The sequence below is a fragment of the Excalfactoria chinensis genome, chromosome 14, assembly GCF_039878825.1.
Source record: "Excalfactoria chinensis isolate bCotChi1 chromosome 14, bCotChi1.hap2, whole genome shotgun sequence".
NCBI lineage: Eukaryota > Metazoa > Chordata > Aves > Galliformes > Phasianidae > Excalfactoria > Excalfactoria chinensis.
In genome coordinates this window covers 134,183-150,630 of record NC_092838.1, presented here as the reverse complement: position 1 = coordinate 150,630, position 16,448 = coordinate 134,183, and the positions used below count along the sequence as shown (strand labels likewise).

Here is a 16,448-nt window from a genome sequence, read left to right as displayed (position 1 = left end):
GCAAATGAAGAGGGCGTTGCTTTGTCTCAGTCATCGAGCTGGCACAGCGCTGCCACACCTCGGTTGATCCAGTGCTTCTGGGGCTGCTCTGAAGGGAGCTCGACAGAGAGAACATAGTTGGTTGAGTGGCCAGTAGTGGATAAGACGCCTCTTCTTGCGCTTGTCTTGTACACAGGGCAGGAATAGATGTTCAGATGAAGAAATTTGGAGCTTTCTCCGGGCTTCAGCCATATTACGGGTAAGGGATCATACAGGATTTTTGGAAGCGATTCCCCAATTGCTGAGGATTCTCGATCCCATCGTGCACCTTCCAAGAAAAGGCCTCTCACATATGCCCCATCTGCTGGTATTTTCTCCATTGTGTTCTCCTGTTTCATCACCTGGAACGATGAAACCACTTGCTTTGTTTTATTTCTATTTGGAGTGCACTGAACCCTGTGGTAGGATTCCTAACTGAACTCCATTCCCTGCTGCCCCAGAACAGCTTTCAAGCTGCTCAAGAAAAGCAAAACTCCTCCACCTGCTCTTACCTCAAATTCAAACCCGATGTGGTCAATGGGGATGCTGTATTTTCTGGCATAGTTTTGTAAAACGCCTGTCAAAAATGACTGAGTGAAGTAGAATCCTGACAGCCAGAAGACAGTGGGTGCCCCATCCACGACCCAATCCTGAACACAGGGAAAAGGGAAACAGAAGGAAAAGAAACACACTTTGTGGCAAATTCAGCAGGAGGAGAAATCCTCACAGATGCAAACACCACAACAAGACCCAGCCCTTGACTGGACCCTCTGAATGTTGCCACTCATTACAGAGTTTTTTGTCCTTTTTTTTTTTTTAAAATCAATATACTTTATTTTACACTCCCTTAAGCACTGACATCCTAACATGAAAAAAGGCCAGGTTATCTTACATTACGTACTCTGGAGTAACCCTCCAGAGCGCTGCTATTGACGCAGAGCACAGCAGATCCCAACCCTGAGCCTCTCAGGTGCTGCTGAGTGATGACAGCACCAGACGTTTCAGCTGCTCCCCATCCAACCCGCCCATCTTCAACCCATCGGTCTCAGCTCAGCATACCTGGAAGAAGCTCAACCGGCAGAGCAGATCGGACACGTAGCTCCCCAGGGGCTTCAGGGACGGATAGGATTTGGCAGCCCACATTGATGGCACTTTTCCCATTAGCATGCTGTTGAAAACATCTTCAAGTTCAGACGACATTAACACTTGGCCCTTGATGGCTTTGCCAATATTAACAAGGCTGCTTCGAACCACCTGAGTAAGCCTTCAGATAAAACAGAAATCATCATTTACTTACTCTTTTTTTTTCTGGCTATAGACCTTCAGGTTGAATAAAGGGCTGAGCAAAGCTGGGGAATGTCCTGTCAGAAAGTCTTTATCCCACATACAGTAATCAAAGCTTATTTACCTTGAGAAAAGCAAACGCACATACAGAAATGAAAGGCAGTAAAAATCCTGTGCTAGGAGGGGGAAAGAAGTGACAAGAGCTTCAAGGCTCTGACAGCAGCTACTGCAGTGTGCTGGGAACAGAGGAGCCTGGGTATGACTTAAAAAGAAGGAAGCACCTCAGCACAGCAAATTCAACCCCAATTTACGTTCATGCTACAAGAATGTTTTATGTTTAGGCAGTGAGCTGCCACTGTCACATTTGTTTTTAATAATGCTGAGACAAAGCATCATCTGTCATCTTAAGAAGCGTGCACTGTGAGAGGCTTCTAACTGCTCACACTTTGCCAGCAGGGTCCCATGCGAGCAGTGCTCAGCGCAGCACACAGAGCCGTACCTGTTGAATCGAATCAGCTCCTGCCGCAGGACTGTGTTCATGGACTCTTCATAGAGTACCGGGTACATCCTCATCACCTCCTCAATGTCAAAGTCACTCGGCAGTTTGGACAGGATGTCCTGTGCCAAATCCTCAACAGTTTTCTGAAATTGGCAGTAAATGAGAACTTGTTTTTCCCCCCTACTTCTATTCATTAAATTCCTTGTACACCAGCCTGTCTGACTCCACACGTGCCTGCAGCTCCTGTTCTCACTGATTTTAAATGCACTCGCAACCAAAATTTAATTTTCAAGAAGGTTTTAGGCCACTGTGAGGCAGGAGGGCTGTCCAGAGGCTGCCTCTTAGTGAGGATAGCTCAGACAGTCACACAATCACAGCTGGATGAAGCCAGGCCAGCGCAGGAACCTCCACTGCTGAAACCAGCAGGCTGGAATCAGTGTCCTGCTGTACAGTGCCTCAGGACGGATGCAGTTGGAGGTTCTTCACCAGCTGCGCTTGCAAGCTGGGTCTAACTACAGTTCATGACTACAATGAAGCACTTTGCTGTGGTTTTAAAATGTGACAGATGACAAACTTTCCCGCTCCAACCACATATTCTACTCAGCCAGGTGGTGCTGTGTTGTCCAAATACTTCAGTATGCCCATTTCAATCCAGGTTCTTCCAGTCCACGTCTACTTCCCTACACACCCGCACCCTGTTCCCCGCACACCTACATAATGCTCATGTGATGGAGGCGTAGGGTTACTCTGAGATGTGGGGCACACGAGGCACGACACCTTTCCAGGCTGCAAGCTGATGGTTCCCCGTTACCTGAGGGGACCTGCCACCTCCCCCTGCCACGCGAGGCAAAGTCAGCAGCACCCCGCTGAACAGCTGGTTGGTCTCCTGGGTATCCTTGGTAATGTCTGCGTTCTCGTGAAGCCCAAACACCTCAGGGTGCGTCACACTTGGTAAGCTTCTTAGGTATTCAATGTAAGACTGTAAAAGACACATTTAAATAGCAGAAACCAGTGATATATTCACAAACGATCAGTACATCCAATGTCAGAATACTGGAATCTATCACTTCCTCTCTGCTATCACGTGATGATATTAAGTACCAAACTCATATTTTGCAGATTTCTGGCACAGCTTTGCAATCTCGTGCTTTTATCTCCTGTATATTGATTTATTGTATTCAGTGTATCAAAGTGCAGCTTAGATGAGCTTTTTCCCAACAATTAAAGGGAGAATTTATATGTGCTGCCTCCTCACCTCATATGGGCCGTGTGGTGGGATATAGTAGTCGCCTCCAGGAGCAAGCATGTACTTGTCCTGCTCTATATCCTTGTTGTAGACTGTGGACAGAAGGGACAGGAGAAGCCGCCTGTCTTTGTCGTCTGTTACTCTCCCACCATAGTTACATTCCCCTGGGAAAGGACAAAGAAAACCAGAATGAAAAGATTAAATTTAATGTAAAACAATTTTTGTTTGTTCATTAATGTCCACCTCCAGTAAGTTGAAATCCTGAGGCTTCCAGATACTCAGTTTTTAGGTATTGAATCAATGGAATTATGGTACCTAAAAACTTTGGATTCAATGCAATCACCTTTAACACCTTTGGGACTATGGGCCCAATCTGTGCATCTCGATGGTAACATCTACAGGGAACACCAGTTGGTTTCAGAAACTGCTGCTCGTGTTGCAGTGAATGGTGACGTGGTTCAGGTGACACCCGTTCTGCTTTAAGAATTCTAGCACTGTCAAGATCTGAGCGGTGCTGTTTAGCTGACCTTGACTCGTTCCTTTAATGCAAACTCAGAGCTGACTGTGCACGAGTACGGTAGAAAGGGGATCATCAGTACACAGAACAGGGTGGGAGAGACCTCAGTAATGAAGAAGCAATGAGGGGAGGTTTGCACTCATCCATTTATCACGGCTGGGCACTTTCAGCTGGTACAAAGTCAAAACACGTTAGAGGGCACAACGCCTGTACCTGTTAGATATGTCAGAGCTTCAAAGGGGACTTCTTCATATTCATTCAAAAACATGTGGATCTGCTGCATACTGATCCTGAGGTCAGACTCGTTGAACTCGTACGGAATATTCCAACCTGTTCAATACAGAAATGATATGGGGTGAAGGAATGCCGCCCCGTGCTGAAAAATAGCTGCTTATTAATACAGGGATGGTGGCTTTCAGTGGAAGTATAACATTGCACAGCAGTCACTGTTACCATAAAGGCAGATTCAGTCAGAATGGAAGGCTGAGAGCTTCACACACACTAAGGGAGAGTATATAGATATATATATACTGTGTATATATATATACACACACACACACACACATATATAGTTACATAGTTATAAATACAAAATCTGCAATTTCCCATGTTTCTGCATTGTGTGGAAAATGTCAGAATCCAATATATTTCCAAATACATCCTTTCATTGCTGTATGATGAACACACTGCAGATACTTTCAGTTTTACACCAAGCAAACATACGCACTGGCTCTGCTAAAAATGTACACACAGGACCAGAAGCACTACTGATAAGTACAGTGATAAGTAACTGCAGTTATCGAACAGCGGCGTAATAAACTAATTTAGTCAGCTACAATTTAATGCAAATACTGTATGAGATATTGACACAGTGGATACTTTCTAACCCTCCCCCAGGGTAACACAGGAACTTCAAGAACAAGAATCACCGATAGCAGCTTATGAACTTCATTACGTTCAGTACAGGTTGCACTCCTGCAACACTGCTGACAAAGTACCGCTTTTTAATAATACATCATGCATTTCAAAACTACCAACCTTCGTGAAACAACCTGGAAAATAATCGGAACCTTACCCAATGGGCCGAAGTTTCTCCTTTCCTGCACAACAGCATGAAAAAAGCAAAGACCAAACAACAATTTTTGCCACATTTCTGGCTTTTGGCAACTGCTAAAGAATGCGGCGTCAGAGATGGGGTCGTTGAGGTACGAGCGAAGGAGGTTTGCTCTGACCCCTTTGGGAGGCTCATTTGTCATTTTGATGCCATTCTGGAGGATACTGACAGGAAATTCTGTGGATGGGTAACTGGTCAACCACAGCCTGCAAAAAGACCCAGAAGCTCATTATTCAAAAGCCACCAACTGAGACATCTCCCCAGTATCAATTTCCAGCAAACTAAGGGGTTTGTGACTTGTGTAGCTATAATGATAGCATCTACATTTGCTATCAATGCAGCATAAAGTAGAGTATATCAAACAGGTAGGAACGATGACATCCCAGTTATGTATCTTTATCACTGCACATCAAACAATATGACTGTTATAAGTAGCTGTTGACAGAATAAACATCATCTCTTTTTGCTGGTGCCTTCAGCAAACAGGAAATACTGAAACAAAACGAACAAAGTGTTGTTTATTTACCGGAACTTCTCATTGGTGCTCTCGGGCACTATCACTTCCTCGCAGATTTTCTCCAAGGCGGGCATCCAGCTGGTTGCAAGGTGGCAGTTCTGCAGCACCACCCAGCTCCCAGCAGTGACCGCCTGGAAGATCATGTTGGCTGCTATCGGGCCCTGACCTTGTCCAAGCGAAACAGTCTGGATGTTCGTGCCGCCCATGCCAACATCGTCAGCAAATTTGAGCAAACCTACGATGGCAAGTTGTGCACACGCAAAGACAAATTCTTAGAAAGTAGAGCCATGTTACACTCACTGTTTTTATAACAGAACAAGTACTAAAGGGGTAACGACTATGTTTTTAATATAGTCATATACTCAGTAATAGAGTGAGGACACTTTCAGAAGGGGACAACTCCCAGACTCGCACTGGAGGAGCTGCAGTGTAAACATGAATGATGAGCTGGTGTGGATAATAGGAAATTCTGGACTCCTGAACTGCTGCTCACAGACCCAGACATCGTATCACTATTTCTTCCACCCCGCTCCAGCAATGTTACTCTCATTTTACATATACAGCCAGATGGAAACGCTTTCTGCTCTATCACCACTGTGTTATGCTTTACGGACACTTAAAGGCCAGGTTGAGCAGCCTGTGCTATTAACAGTTTAATCACACTCAGTGTCATTTAGTTAGACAAAAAAAATATCAATCTCACCTGCCATGGGGTCAGCACCTGGTGATAACACAAAAATCAAAGGGGCACAACAATTGGAATCACCGTAGCTTTGTCCAAGATCAAAAGTTGGCGGCTCGATAAACGTTCTCCCCATGTTTTCTACGATGAACTCCTGCACTGCTGGAACTATTTTGTCAGGTCTCAAGCACCTGAGGATCACCAAACGATCCAACCCCGTCAACGTGCTCCACGCATCTGGGAAATTTTCTTTGTGGGGTCTTGCAGAGTCGTAGATTCGTTTCCACTCTGAAAAGTTCTCTCTGACATGTTCCATCAGCCCCTGAAGGTTTGTCAGACAAGAAGCACGCACGAGCTCTGCCCAGGATTTGTCAGAGAGCCAGTCTGGAGCTGGGTTGGGATGGGGATTGTCAAGAGCAACTCCTCCTGTCAGTAGGAAACGCCAAACTTCATCATCTATTTGGCCGCTCCCCTTCATTATGCCCACTGTCAGGAGGAGGGAGAACAACAGCTTATCCTTCTCAAACAGCGAGCGACAGACGTTGTTATAGATGCTTGCTGTGAAATGTTCTATTATGTTCTCAATCCTCTCTTCCAGATCTTCACCCTTCTTGCTTTTAGCAATGGACTGAACATACAAGTTAATGAACCAAGTCAATGAATACTGGTACATGGGTTCAATGTTTGCCAGATCAGAGATGCAGAAGAAGACTACAGCTGAATGAACAGCAACCGGCTTATACCCAACTCGAGTAGAATCGATTTGCATTTCAGTTGCTGAGGCAACTTTTTGCTTTTCAGAGATTTCTTCTGATAACTCTTTGGACGATGACAAAATATTAATTGCTGTTTCATCTTCTAAGATGTTTCCTTCTGACTTGGAAAGGACTTCCAGGATTTTGTCTTCTATTTCTTTTAACTGTTTTTTGTTAGCCGCACTTTCTATAATCAGTTTGTTTTTCTTTTCTTCCAGTTCAGGCTTTTCCTCTGCAGCTACAATTCCAAGAAGCTGGTCCTGAAGACCCAATGGTGTAATCATGAAGTTGAGCAGACAAACTTTAACAGCCACTTCAGGAAGATAGTGAGGATTCCTTAAGCGGGTTGTTATGTAAAACCTGAAATCTCTTGAATATTCCAGAATATTTTCCCCTAATTTCATGTATTCTACTCCTTGTTGTTTGAATGTTAGCTTTAGTAAGATGGGTTCTATGAAAGCGTCTAATTCTTCTCCAATATTTTCCAGCAGGACAGGTGTTCCAAGCTGAATAGCATTTTCTAATGTCCTAACATAATGTGTGTCAGACAATTTGATAACTGACAGCCTGTTGGCTTTCTCCATGTTCTTCACCCATCTGTTCGCTTGCCTTTGAGGGTCTATCATTAAAGCCCACCTCCTTGAGTTAGAAACAATTATGCCATTGTCAATGGAAAAGGAATCAACTGGCAACCCAGCGATCTGCCACGCACGGATTTTGACTGGATCCCCTAATGTGTTGCTTAAGCTAAAATCACCGGAGCACGGGATGTTCTTCTCACTGCACAGATCTTGCCATTGCTTTTGACACTGTAGGCGGTAGTCTACAGTAAAGGCTCCCAGATAAGCCACAGTTCCTGAAGATAACAACACATCTCCTGTAAGGTCTACATACCGAATTCTCAGTAACCGCGCAGCTTCTGTCCACCTGTCTTTCTCTCCACCGAGGCCACTGATGAGCTGTTCAGCTCTCACAATCTTTTGTGAGCAGAGTTCAATATTATTTTCTAACTCTCTCTTCCGGTCATTCATGCTTTCAAAATCATCATTCAAAGCTTGGAGACGATCGACAACCTCCTTAAGTTCTGCTTGCTTTGCTTTTAGCTTCTGCATTTGAACATCCAGCAACTCCTCAGCAGTTTTCAAGCGTTCACGTTTCGGGGCAACCACTTTTGCAACGCGGTCATAGACCTCCATGGCTCGCACCCACTTACACAGCCCTTCACAGGCCGATGAGACATTTTTAATGACAGCTGGCTGAAAATCCGGGTGATCAATAAACCTGTCTCTAATGACCTTCATTACAGCCGGAGCAATGTGATCCTTGTCGTATGTCTTCAAGCTCTCCAGGAACTTCAGGTCTCCAAGAATTTTTCTAGAGGGGCCCCAGTAGTCTTCTATCATTTTACCTGCATTGCACATAACCTGAAAATCAGGCCTAAATCACACACACTCAAACTGAAAAAAAAAAAAAGAACACTTGAAACTTAATAGGAGGAACCAACAACATCATGACTTTGCAGCCCAATTTTACTTTGAAAGCACAGTCAATTCTTTTGTGAAAATCCTCTCCTGAAGAAATTCAGACAGGAACTTCAGTATCGCTACCTCCCATTGGATTTATTAATTACATGTTAACTCTACCTCAACAAGGGAAACAATTGTACCATCTTTCTTACTGTAGTTTATTAGACAAATCAACACCTATAAGAAGGCACTACATCCTAATCTAGACAAGACAATTTTGGATGAAAAACAAATTTATAGTACTCTTATTTCTGCTATTAAGGGCTGAAATGTGGGGAAATGAATAAGTCTATTTCTTGTCCTGCCTTGTAAATCCTGTGCAGTCTCACAATAGTAACACGAGAAAGAAAGGGTTTGTTAGAATGGTAACCTATGGCAGGAGGGATTCTGCCTCCCAGGATACCCGGTGCTGTTTTGCAGCAGGGATTACAGGGGAATGGTGTGCAGCAGACCTCCCAGAGCCCCTCAAGGTGATGGTAACCACAAGACCGGGTCAAAGCTTCGTGCCCTCTGGGATCACACCTACAAAGCTTATGCAGCAGCCCAGCAAGTGCAATATGCTATGACAGCAAAGCAAGGCTGATCTCAGTAGCTGCGAGCTTAAGTCATGGCTAACAAAAACACGCTCCACCGGTGCAATACACAGCACCCAACCATCACTAGGGCAGGGAGAACAAACACTTCATTACCACTGCCATTCGGATCAGGCTTCCTCTCTGGTTTAGTCCCCTTCATGACACAGATACTCTCCATGACAAGCTTAACAGGCCCAGGTGGATTCTGCATAGACTTCACAAGAGAAATATCTGAAGGATTCAGGGTATCAAGAGCTGCAAGTGCTGCCTCCAAAGCCGGCATGGCCTCCGCAAGATCTCCTTCGCATTCATCCTGTCAAGACATTGGGGAGATACCTGTAGTTCCACAGAACACTCTCTGCCTGCAAGTACCTAATAATAAGTCTCCACAACACTGGGCTTCTTGGAGAGGAAACTACTTTGGTCTGCACAGTTTGAGGAGGAAAGGTTTGTAGAGAACTAGGAAACGCCATAAGCTCAACCCAGAGCTGAGAATGCCAGACCAGCTTTCAAGCTCAAAGTCTCCCTGGTTGTTTAGGGAGAATTACAACAGGTTAGATACGCTTGCTCTTAATTTAAGTGTTGATTAGGTAGAAAGTATATACTGTGTGGCTTAAATTCTTGCTCACATACCCAGATAGAGGTAATTACCTATCACTGGCCTTTCCAACTAGCTCCAAAAACTGAGGAATCCCGCAGCTTCCCACTGTAAATTCTGTGCTACAATATCTGGCTGCAACAGTATCTCTTGGGTTATGCCCAGCAGGGCTCCATGCAGCTCTGTGATACATCAGCTCACCTAACCCCAAGGAAACCATCTGTGGGCCTGGCACCTGTCTAACCCCAGTACTCCATCTGCTGAAAAGCAGAACATGTTGCTACAGGAATAAAAGCTATGGATCTTTTGGGATGCAAACCAATAAGGGAAGGGTTGCAGGCACCATGAGACAGTTGCACACTAAGCAGCCAAAATTTACCTTCTTTATATCAGGAACATCTCGTTCACCTTATTAACACATCAGAATACAAACTTACTGGGAAAGACACTGAAAACCAACCACTCTCCAGGCTGAAGCCCCATTCAGTACCTTAATAGCTTTTGCAGCAGCTGCTGCTTCGTTGGCCTCCTTTTCATCTGCGGACACAATTTCCTTCTTTGCATCTACTTCAGCTGTTTCTTTTTCAATCCGGACCATCATTTTCTCTGTTTCTGCAGAAGTCTGAATCAGTTCAGGCTGAAGAGCAGTCAGTTCTTTCTGCATTTCCGCAACCTATGAACAGGAAATCAAGAGGAAATCCTCGTAAACATCTGCACACACTTCATGCTCTTGATGTCTTAGGGAGAAAGATGAGAAGACATCACACAAGTGAAAAGGGGACACGAGGCATTGAATAATTATTAGAACAGTTCTCTGACCTATTTTTACTAAGAGCCGTTTTATTGAAAGGAACAGAATTTTTAAAGAGAGTATTTGTGACCATCTGTGATCCCTCCTTTATGATCCACTTAATTTCAATCACAAGAAACAAACTGATCAGTTGTATTTTTTTTCCTTCACTGTCAGTTTCAGTTTATGGAACCCCAAATAATCCTTTATTGCACAGGTGGAAAAACTGAATCCAAAAGAAACCAGGAATGTGACACAGACTTCGAGGACTTAGAGACATCAACAGCTCTGTACTAGATGTCCTTTATCAGGACAAGTGCCTGGAAGCTCCTCTACTTTGCACTGGGATGCTCAGGCCCTGGATTAGATGCGTGAAAGGGGGGCTTGTTCACATGGACCCTGATCAATCTCCCACTGGGAATCAATTGGGGAATCAATGCTTGTCAAGGATTTACAATGTTCTTGAACTTCTTCCTGCTTTACAAAGGGTAACAGATGCTAAGCAATGGTTTTTATAGACGAGGTTTTGACAAAATAAGCATATCTGTTTTTTTCCCTTTAACACTCAATAAGTACCATCAGCTTCAGGTAGCTTTCTATTAAGTGTTATCATCTGAAATTAAGATGACCAAGAAGTAATCTCACTTTTCTGGATGGCTGTCTAGAGAAAATTATCAATAGCATCCTGAATACAGCAAAGAAGGAGTTTAATAAGCTGGTTTTGGAAGTTTGATTCCACTTACAACAGACCTATTAAAGCACACACACACACACACACACCACATTCAGTGCTTTCACTCAGACTTACTTGTGAAGATGCAAAGTCAAGTTTTTGAAGTCCTGTAAGATAACGATTTCTCATTGTGTCAACTTCTTCCCTTTTGCTAATCAGCAGAGTTTTAAAGGTAAGAATCAGCTCTAGGTACGACGTTGGCGTTACGTAGTTGTGCCTCCGCAGCGTACTGTAATAGCTGATGGAGAGCTCTCTCACACTTTCTTGGAAATACTTGCACATTGACACAACCCTGGGGAAAAAAATTCTGCGTTACTGTGTAAATATCATCTCTCTTTACATCAATTAACAATAAGGAAATTACTTCAAGTCTATGAAGTCATATCAGTGTTAGTGAAGGCAGAATTGCTTTTCCCTACTACAAGAAACATTTTAGACTTCTTCCAAAGAACATGGCCTGACATGTATGTCCAGATGCCTTTGACTTGCTCTGTAATCAAAGAGGTGGCTTAGCTTAGTTCACTTATATGGACAGCATCCTGGTCATGCAGGTCTGACAAGGGGGAGGTAAACATTTGCATCACATTTCTTGACAAATGAACTCATACTCTTTTCTAACGTCATCTTCAAGTTCAACATCCTCCAAAAACTTGTTAGCAACCATCTCCAAAGCATCTGCAGGCCAGGTTTGGAACCAGTCGATGGTGCAGCAGTTTATCAGCGACGGGAACATCCGCAGTCGATTCCGAAACGCGTCCCCAATAGGACTCATTGCTAGAAAAATATGAAAACACAACAAGAACACCACAAATATTATCTAACTTTCTCTGCAGCTAGGAAGCAGGAAAAGCATTCTGGGAAATAATGCATTATATACAGACCTAAGACGATATGCAAATTTTTCTTCATCCTTTCAATAAAGAAATTGTACATAGCAAGTGGAGTAGCTTCGACTTTCTCATTCCCCATCCTTGCTGCACTTTGCATTTTCTCAACAATTTCAGCCTTCTCATCAGCAGCAAAGATATTAGGCACATCACCAGTATTTAAAAGCATGTTGATGTCTTCTATAAATGCTTCATCCTTTATTTGACTATCACAGAACAAAAAGGAAACGTTCTTGTTACCAACACCAGCCTTCAGCATGACTCGTTTAACATCTTCTTTCCATTCATTGACTCCATAGGACTTTGTAATTTCAATTTGAAAGAGTTCAAATGCACTCATGTGGGTGGCTAGCTTGGTAGCGCTTTGTCGACCACTTCCACCAATGCCCACCAACAAAAGGTGTCCGTTATCCTGCTTCAGTACCCTGCATATCCTTGAGATATGCTCAATAGCAAACTTGAACATGACTAAGGGCATCGGTGCCCTGCTGGTATTGTTGTACTCCTCCAGGTAGGATTCCATCACAGCCGTCAGCTGCTCCAAGTCTGTGATTTCATCGTATGCTTTTATGTTACTGTCTGGCTCCAGATAGTCCCCAAAGAAAAGGCTGCGGATGTGATCGTCGGCGACCTCGCCAGTGGGTGAGAGATGACTCAGCACCTGCACAAATAAACACTCGATTCAGACTATTGGAGAATTACTGTCATTTAAACAAGGATTATCCTTATCTATATAATAATAATACTGTGGGAAGCACCATTTTCCAGCTATTTTGCTTATCATCTTAGTGCAGAAGAAAAAAGAAAAAGAAACAAAGACAAAAGAAAAATTAAAAGAAGTGAGAGTGGAAGGGGGGGGTGAAACAGAAAAGCTTCCTGAGCAGCAATTCGCTGTAAGCAGGCATGCAAGTTCCTGCCGTGCACACCTCAGTGCACACCTCACACCACGACTGTGCTGAGAAAAGCAGGAAAAGGTGCCAGAAGGCTTCCCAGAAAAGCACCTGCTACTCCCAGTGACTCATTCCAGGTTTGTTAAGCTGCAGCACAAGTGAACAATGAAAGACAGTTATCCCACACAGTCCTCTGCACCAAAGCAGAATCCTTTTGTAGTTCTGGATCATGCAGGTATGAAGCATTAACTTCCATGAGAGCACACATAATACGTAACACAAGCAGAAGAAAATCCAAACTTCATCAGTGCATCGACATACATCACTCAAAACATACTCAGTACTAATGCGATCTCAGTGTCTAAGAGCTTCTGAAACACTTGAGTCTAGGATGTTGTTGAAAAATACCTTATCCAGGTCCTGCTTGAAGCTGTCTGTCGTTGTCTTTTTTACCATCTGAAAGAATACCTCCCTGTCCTCCTCATCAATTAAGCGATCATAGAAAACCCGGTACACCTCATGAATCCAAAGGCGGATCAGTTTGTCTTCACTCTGAAAAAGGTACGTACAAAACTACAGGTAAATATTGCTCAGGCAGGACGAGTTAGAAACGTCCATCTGGGCCCTGCTATGTTTTGTACTAAGCTCTGTGGGAATCTTTCAGTTTCAAGCCATTCGGCACACAGCCCAGCAGCTGCTCTCTCGACAAGCTCCCTTAACCAGCAATCTGTGACTCCTCTCTCCGTGCATTTTTCTCAGCTGTATCAAATCTCTTCACTCCAGCACATAAAGAACAGATGTTTCTAGACACTGCCTCCAGCCCTGCCCAAACTCTGCCACAAGACAACCCCTGAGGAGCTGGTGGGCATCTTGTTCTATTTCTGCACCAAACACATTAGCCCAGTAGAAATACGACTTCTAACGTGCCTAGAAATTCCCAAGCAATATTGCTGAAAATTGAACAAAAAGCGAAAGGATGAAAATCCTCCACACCCGTCACTACACTTCTGTAGTATTTGGCCCAAGTAGATTTTGTTTGAAAGCACATGAGGTGGATTGGCCCGAGGACGGGCTGTATCAGATTGGCTTTGGACCCGTGGAAAGAATATCAGCAAAAATTACAGCTGCTTCCCTCCATCAGAAACAGAAAATACCCAGCAAGGCACTCAACTGCAATATCGACTGTAAATGCACATCAAATGAAATCACAGTTGACGTATTTTGAGACGTTCCCTTTGTAATATTGTAATTTACTCTCCCCGTTGTCCTTTCCTACAGCAACACAATGGAACTACTTACTTGCAGATGGGTGTGTGGACAGAGCAGCACTCCTTTAACAACCCGGGAAAAATCTCGGAGATTGAAGACATAATGGGATTTTGAAGGAGTTGGGAGGAAATTCTCAACTGCCATCTTGTAAATCGTCATTGTTGCTTGGACCATTATCTTACCAAGCCTGGAGACGGTAAGGAGAGACAACATGAGATCTGCAGGTAAAACGTGACAAAGGTGGTACAGGAAATGCACCAAATTACCTCAGAAAGATGGACTCGAAGCCTTTGCTAAAGTGCCAGTCAGCAACTGCACTAAAAATCCTGGTGAGAATGTCATCATCAAACGAACAGATGGACACGATGTTCAGGTGCCGCGTGAAGCGCCCTGTAACACACAGAACAACACGCAGAGCGATCTAGGATCATCCAGGCACTTTCCTGCCTCCCCTTCGTGTCTGCCCACGATCCTCTCACACAGATTTGCATCTGGCTGCAGCTCCACAATCCTGTTTTTGCCTAATTTCTGCCCCAGCGGTGACACCAATGGAGTACAAACTGGTTCATATTTTATGTCAGTATTCCTCCTTAAGTTGACTGCTTTTAATAAGGAAACCACAAATCTCCACCACAATACAGCCACTATCACCCAAATTCCAATTCCAGGAGCTTTGGCATTGATACAGCACAGTAAAACTCCACAGAAGCACTGACCACCTTCTCAGATTTCAACTAAAACTATGTAGAATTCACACTACTAAACTGTACAAATTCAGCAGCATCATAATAGTTATTTTAATAGATCCTCCTCAGACCGCATACAGGTATACTGGCACTGGAATCTTCATATGGAGGCTAAGTGATTATAACGATGTAGCTGTAGCAATAGTTAGGCTTTCCACCAGAACATACAACCTTCCTTACAGTGACTTGGCAGGCACCGCTGATCTTTGAGCAACAAGCCTGTAAGTAAGTAAATGCAGGCAGCCTATCCCAGCAGCAGGAGATGGGGCTTCAGGTGAGAAGTGGTAGAGTAGCCAAAGAGCCGTCAGGAAGATTTGTTCTCTTCCCTTTCCAAAGAGTGAAAAGTGGAAAAGTGCCAGTTCCTCAACCTTTACTGTCACTTCATCCTCCATTTCCTAACATTGATTGAATTCATCCCGGAAAAAGTGCAGTTCTGACCTTGAGCACACAAACTTCATTTTGGAGCAATCCAAATGATAGACAAACAGAGTCTGTCATCAGCAAAATGAAACCTGCCTCTTAACTCCAATCACAAACTCTCCACCACAATGTACCTTTTTCCTCCTGCACACGCAGCCTTTGTGTCGCCCTTGGTAGATTTCCTACCTGTGATGTCGTTCCTGCCTCCCCCAGGAGGGCCCATTGCTGCCAGAAGCAGCACGTCTACGATACTAATCGTGGATGCATCTTTCCGGTCGTACCAGTGACCGTGATCAACCCACTGCCTGAGAAGCTCGATGGGCGGCTGTGCTCCGTACACCTCCTTGGCCGGCATGTTCAGGTCATCTGTGGAAGGCAGAGGGACGAAGGAAAAACATCTCAATGCTTAGGAATCTTTTTTATGAAGCTAAAAACAATGGAAACAGAGGTAGAAAAAAGGTTGATATTGTTCTTTTCATATTAAAACCAGACTCAGATGACATTATACTTTATAGGCATTACGTTGTTGGTTTTAGTGTGGTTGGTGATTTTATATTGCATTACGTAGCAAACACACGTAAAATGAGACAGTAAGCGATTCTGGAGTGCTGCTCCAGCAGCTGGAAACCTTTCGGCAGGGGGCAGTGCTAACCCTCCCTCAGACGCTGGAAATACACAAGTTGCTCTGAGGCAAACCAAATGTCTGTGAGTTACTTCCTGGGCCTGAAGCCAGAAGTTAAATGACATAAAAACACGAGCAACTTGTCTTACCCACAAATATCACAGCCCTTTTCCCTGAAGGAGGCCCAAATAATCCTTTTCTTCTCCTGTCCAGCTTGGACATGATGATGTCCTGGGTTTGGTTAGCCGAGGTTCTTGCAGAGAAGTTGACGAAAACTGGGATATACGTTTGCTTGGGAAGCTGCAGCAGAAAACTGTTTGTTATGGCTGATTTTCCAGTGCCAGTGGGACCCACAAAAAGCAACGGGATATCGTGCTCCACGTATGTCTTCAGAAAGAACATCTGTCTGGCAGTCTCCACTGTTGGGATGATAAGGTCCGACACCTGTTACATAGGAAAGTAAAACGACTCATGAAGATCAAACTAACATTACACCAACGTGAATACTTTATGCAGCTACAAGAAGCCTGTAGCATAAATGTGTGTCGAAGAAATTCTCCTCTCTGAAACCAGGCTACAGCAAGATCCTGCCAGACAATGCAGGTGGCATCACTTCTCAGTACACAGCCCAACCAGCTCTTACCTGCACTTACCTGTTGCATGGCTCATTTACACCTTATGAAGCCTGAAAAGAGAACTGCATGGCAAACACGGTTTAAGAAAGGGACAGCCTGCCAGAATTTCTCTCTAACAAAAGCTG

General features: G+C 44.1%; 1 protein-coding gene across 2 annotated transcripts in view; it reads right to left on the bottom strand.

Moving 5' to 3' along the window:
- The window catches only part of DNAH3 (dynein axonemal heavy chain 3), a 46,077-nt gene that overhangs the window by 2,127 nt on the left and 27,502 nt on the right, over positions 1 to 16,448 (bottom strand). Inside the window, exons 37-56 of one of the 2 annotated variants that reach the window (XM_072348767.1) lie at positions 15,838 to 16,132; positions 15,253 to 15,432; positions 14,167 to 14,290; positions 13,931 to 14,087; positions 13,040 to 13,183; positions 11,736 to 12,402; positions 11,463 to 11,628; positions 10,930 to 11,146; positions 9,822 to 10,004; positions 8,848 to 9,046; positions 5,899 to 8,040; positions 5,205 to 5,430; positions 4,640 to 4,884; positions 3,778 to 3,894; positions 3,057 to 3,211; positions 2,613 to 2,780; positions 1,802 to 1,944; positions 1,078 to 1,282; positions 531 to 668; positions 27 to 380 (exon numbers count right to left, since the gene is read on the bottom strand). In XM_072348767.1, coding sequence (XP_072204868.1) covers positions 27 to 380; positions 531 to 668; positions 1,078 to 1,282; positions 1,802 to 1,944; positions 2,613 to 2,780; positions 3,057 to 3,211; positions 3,778 to 3,894; positions 4,640 to 4,884; positions 5,205 to 5,430; positions 5,899 to 8,040; positions 8,848 to 9,046; positions 9,822 to 10,004; positions 10,930 to 11,146; positions 11,463 to 11,628; positions 11,736 to 12,402; positions 13,040 to 13,183; positions 13,931 to 14,087; positions 14,167 to 14,290; positions 15,253 to 15,432; positions 15,838 to 16,132 — 6,225 coding nt within the window. Of the gene's footprint in view, positions 1 to 26; positions 381 to 530; positions 669 to 1,077; positions 1,283 to 1,801; positions 1,945 to 2,612; positions 2,781 to 3,056; positions 3,212 to 3,777; positions 3,895 to 4,639; positions 4,885 to 5,204; positions 5,431 to 5,898; positions 8,041 to 8,847; positions 9,047 to 9,821; positions 10,005 to 10,929; positions 11,147 to 11,462; positions 11,629 to 11,735; positions 12,403 to 13,039; positions 13,184 to 13,930; positions 14,088 to 14,166; positions 14,291 to 15,252; positions 15,433 to 15,837; positions 16,133 to 16,448 lie in introns of those variants that run through there. The other variant, XM_072348766.1, reaches the window with a different exon arrangement.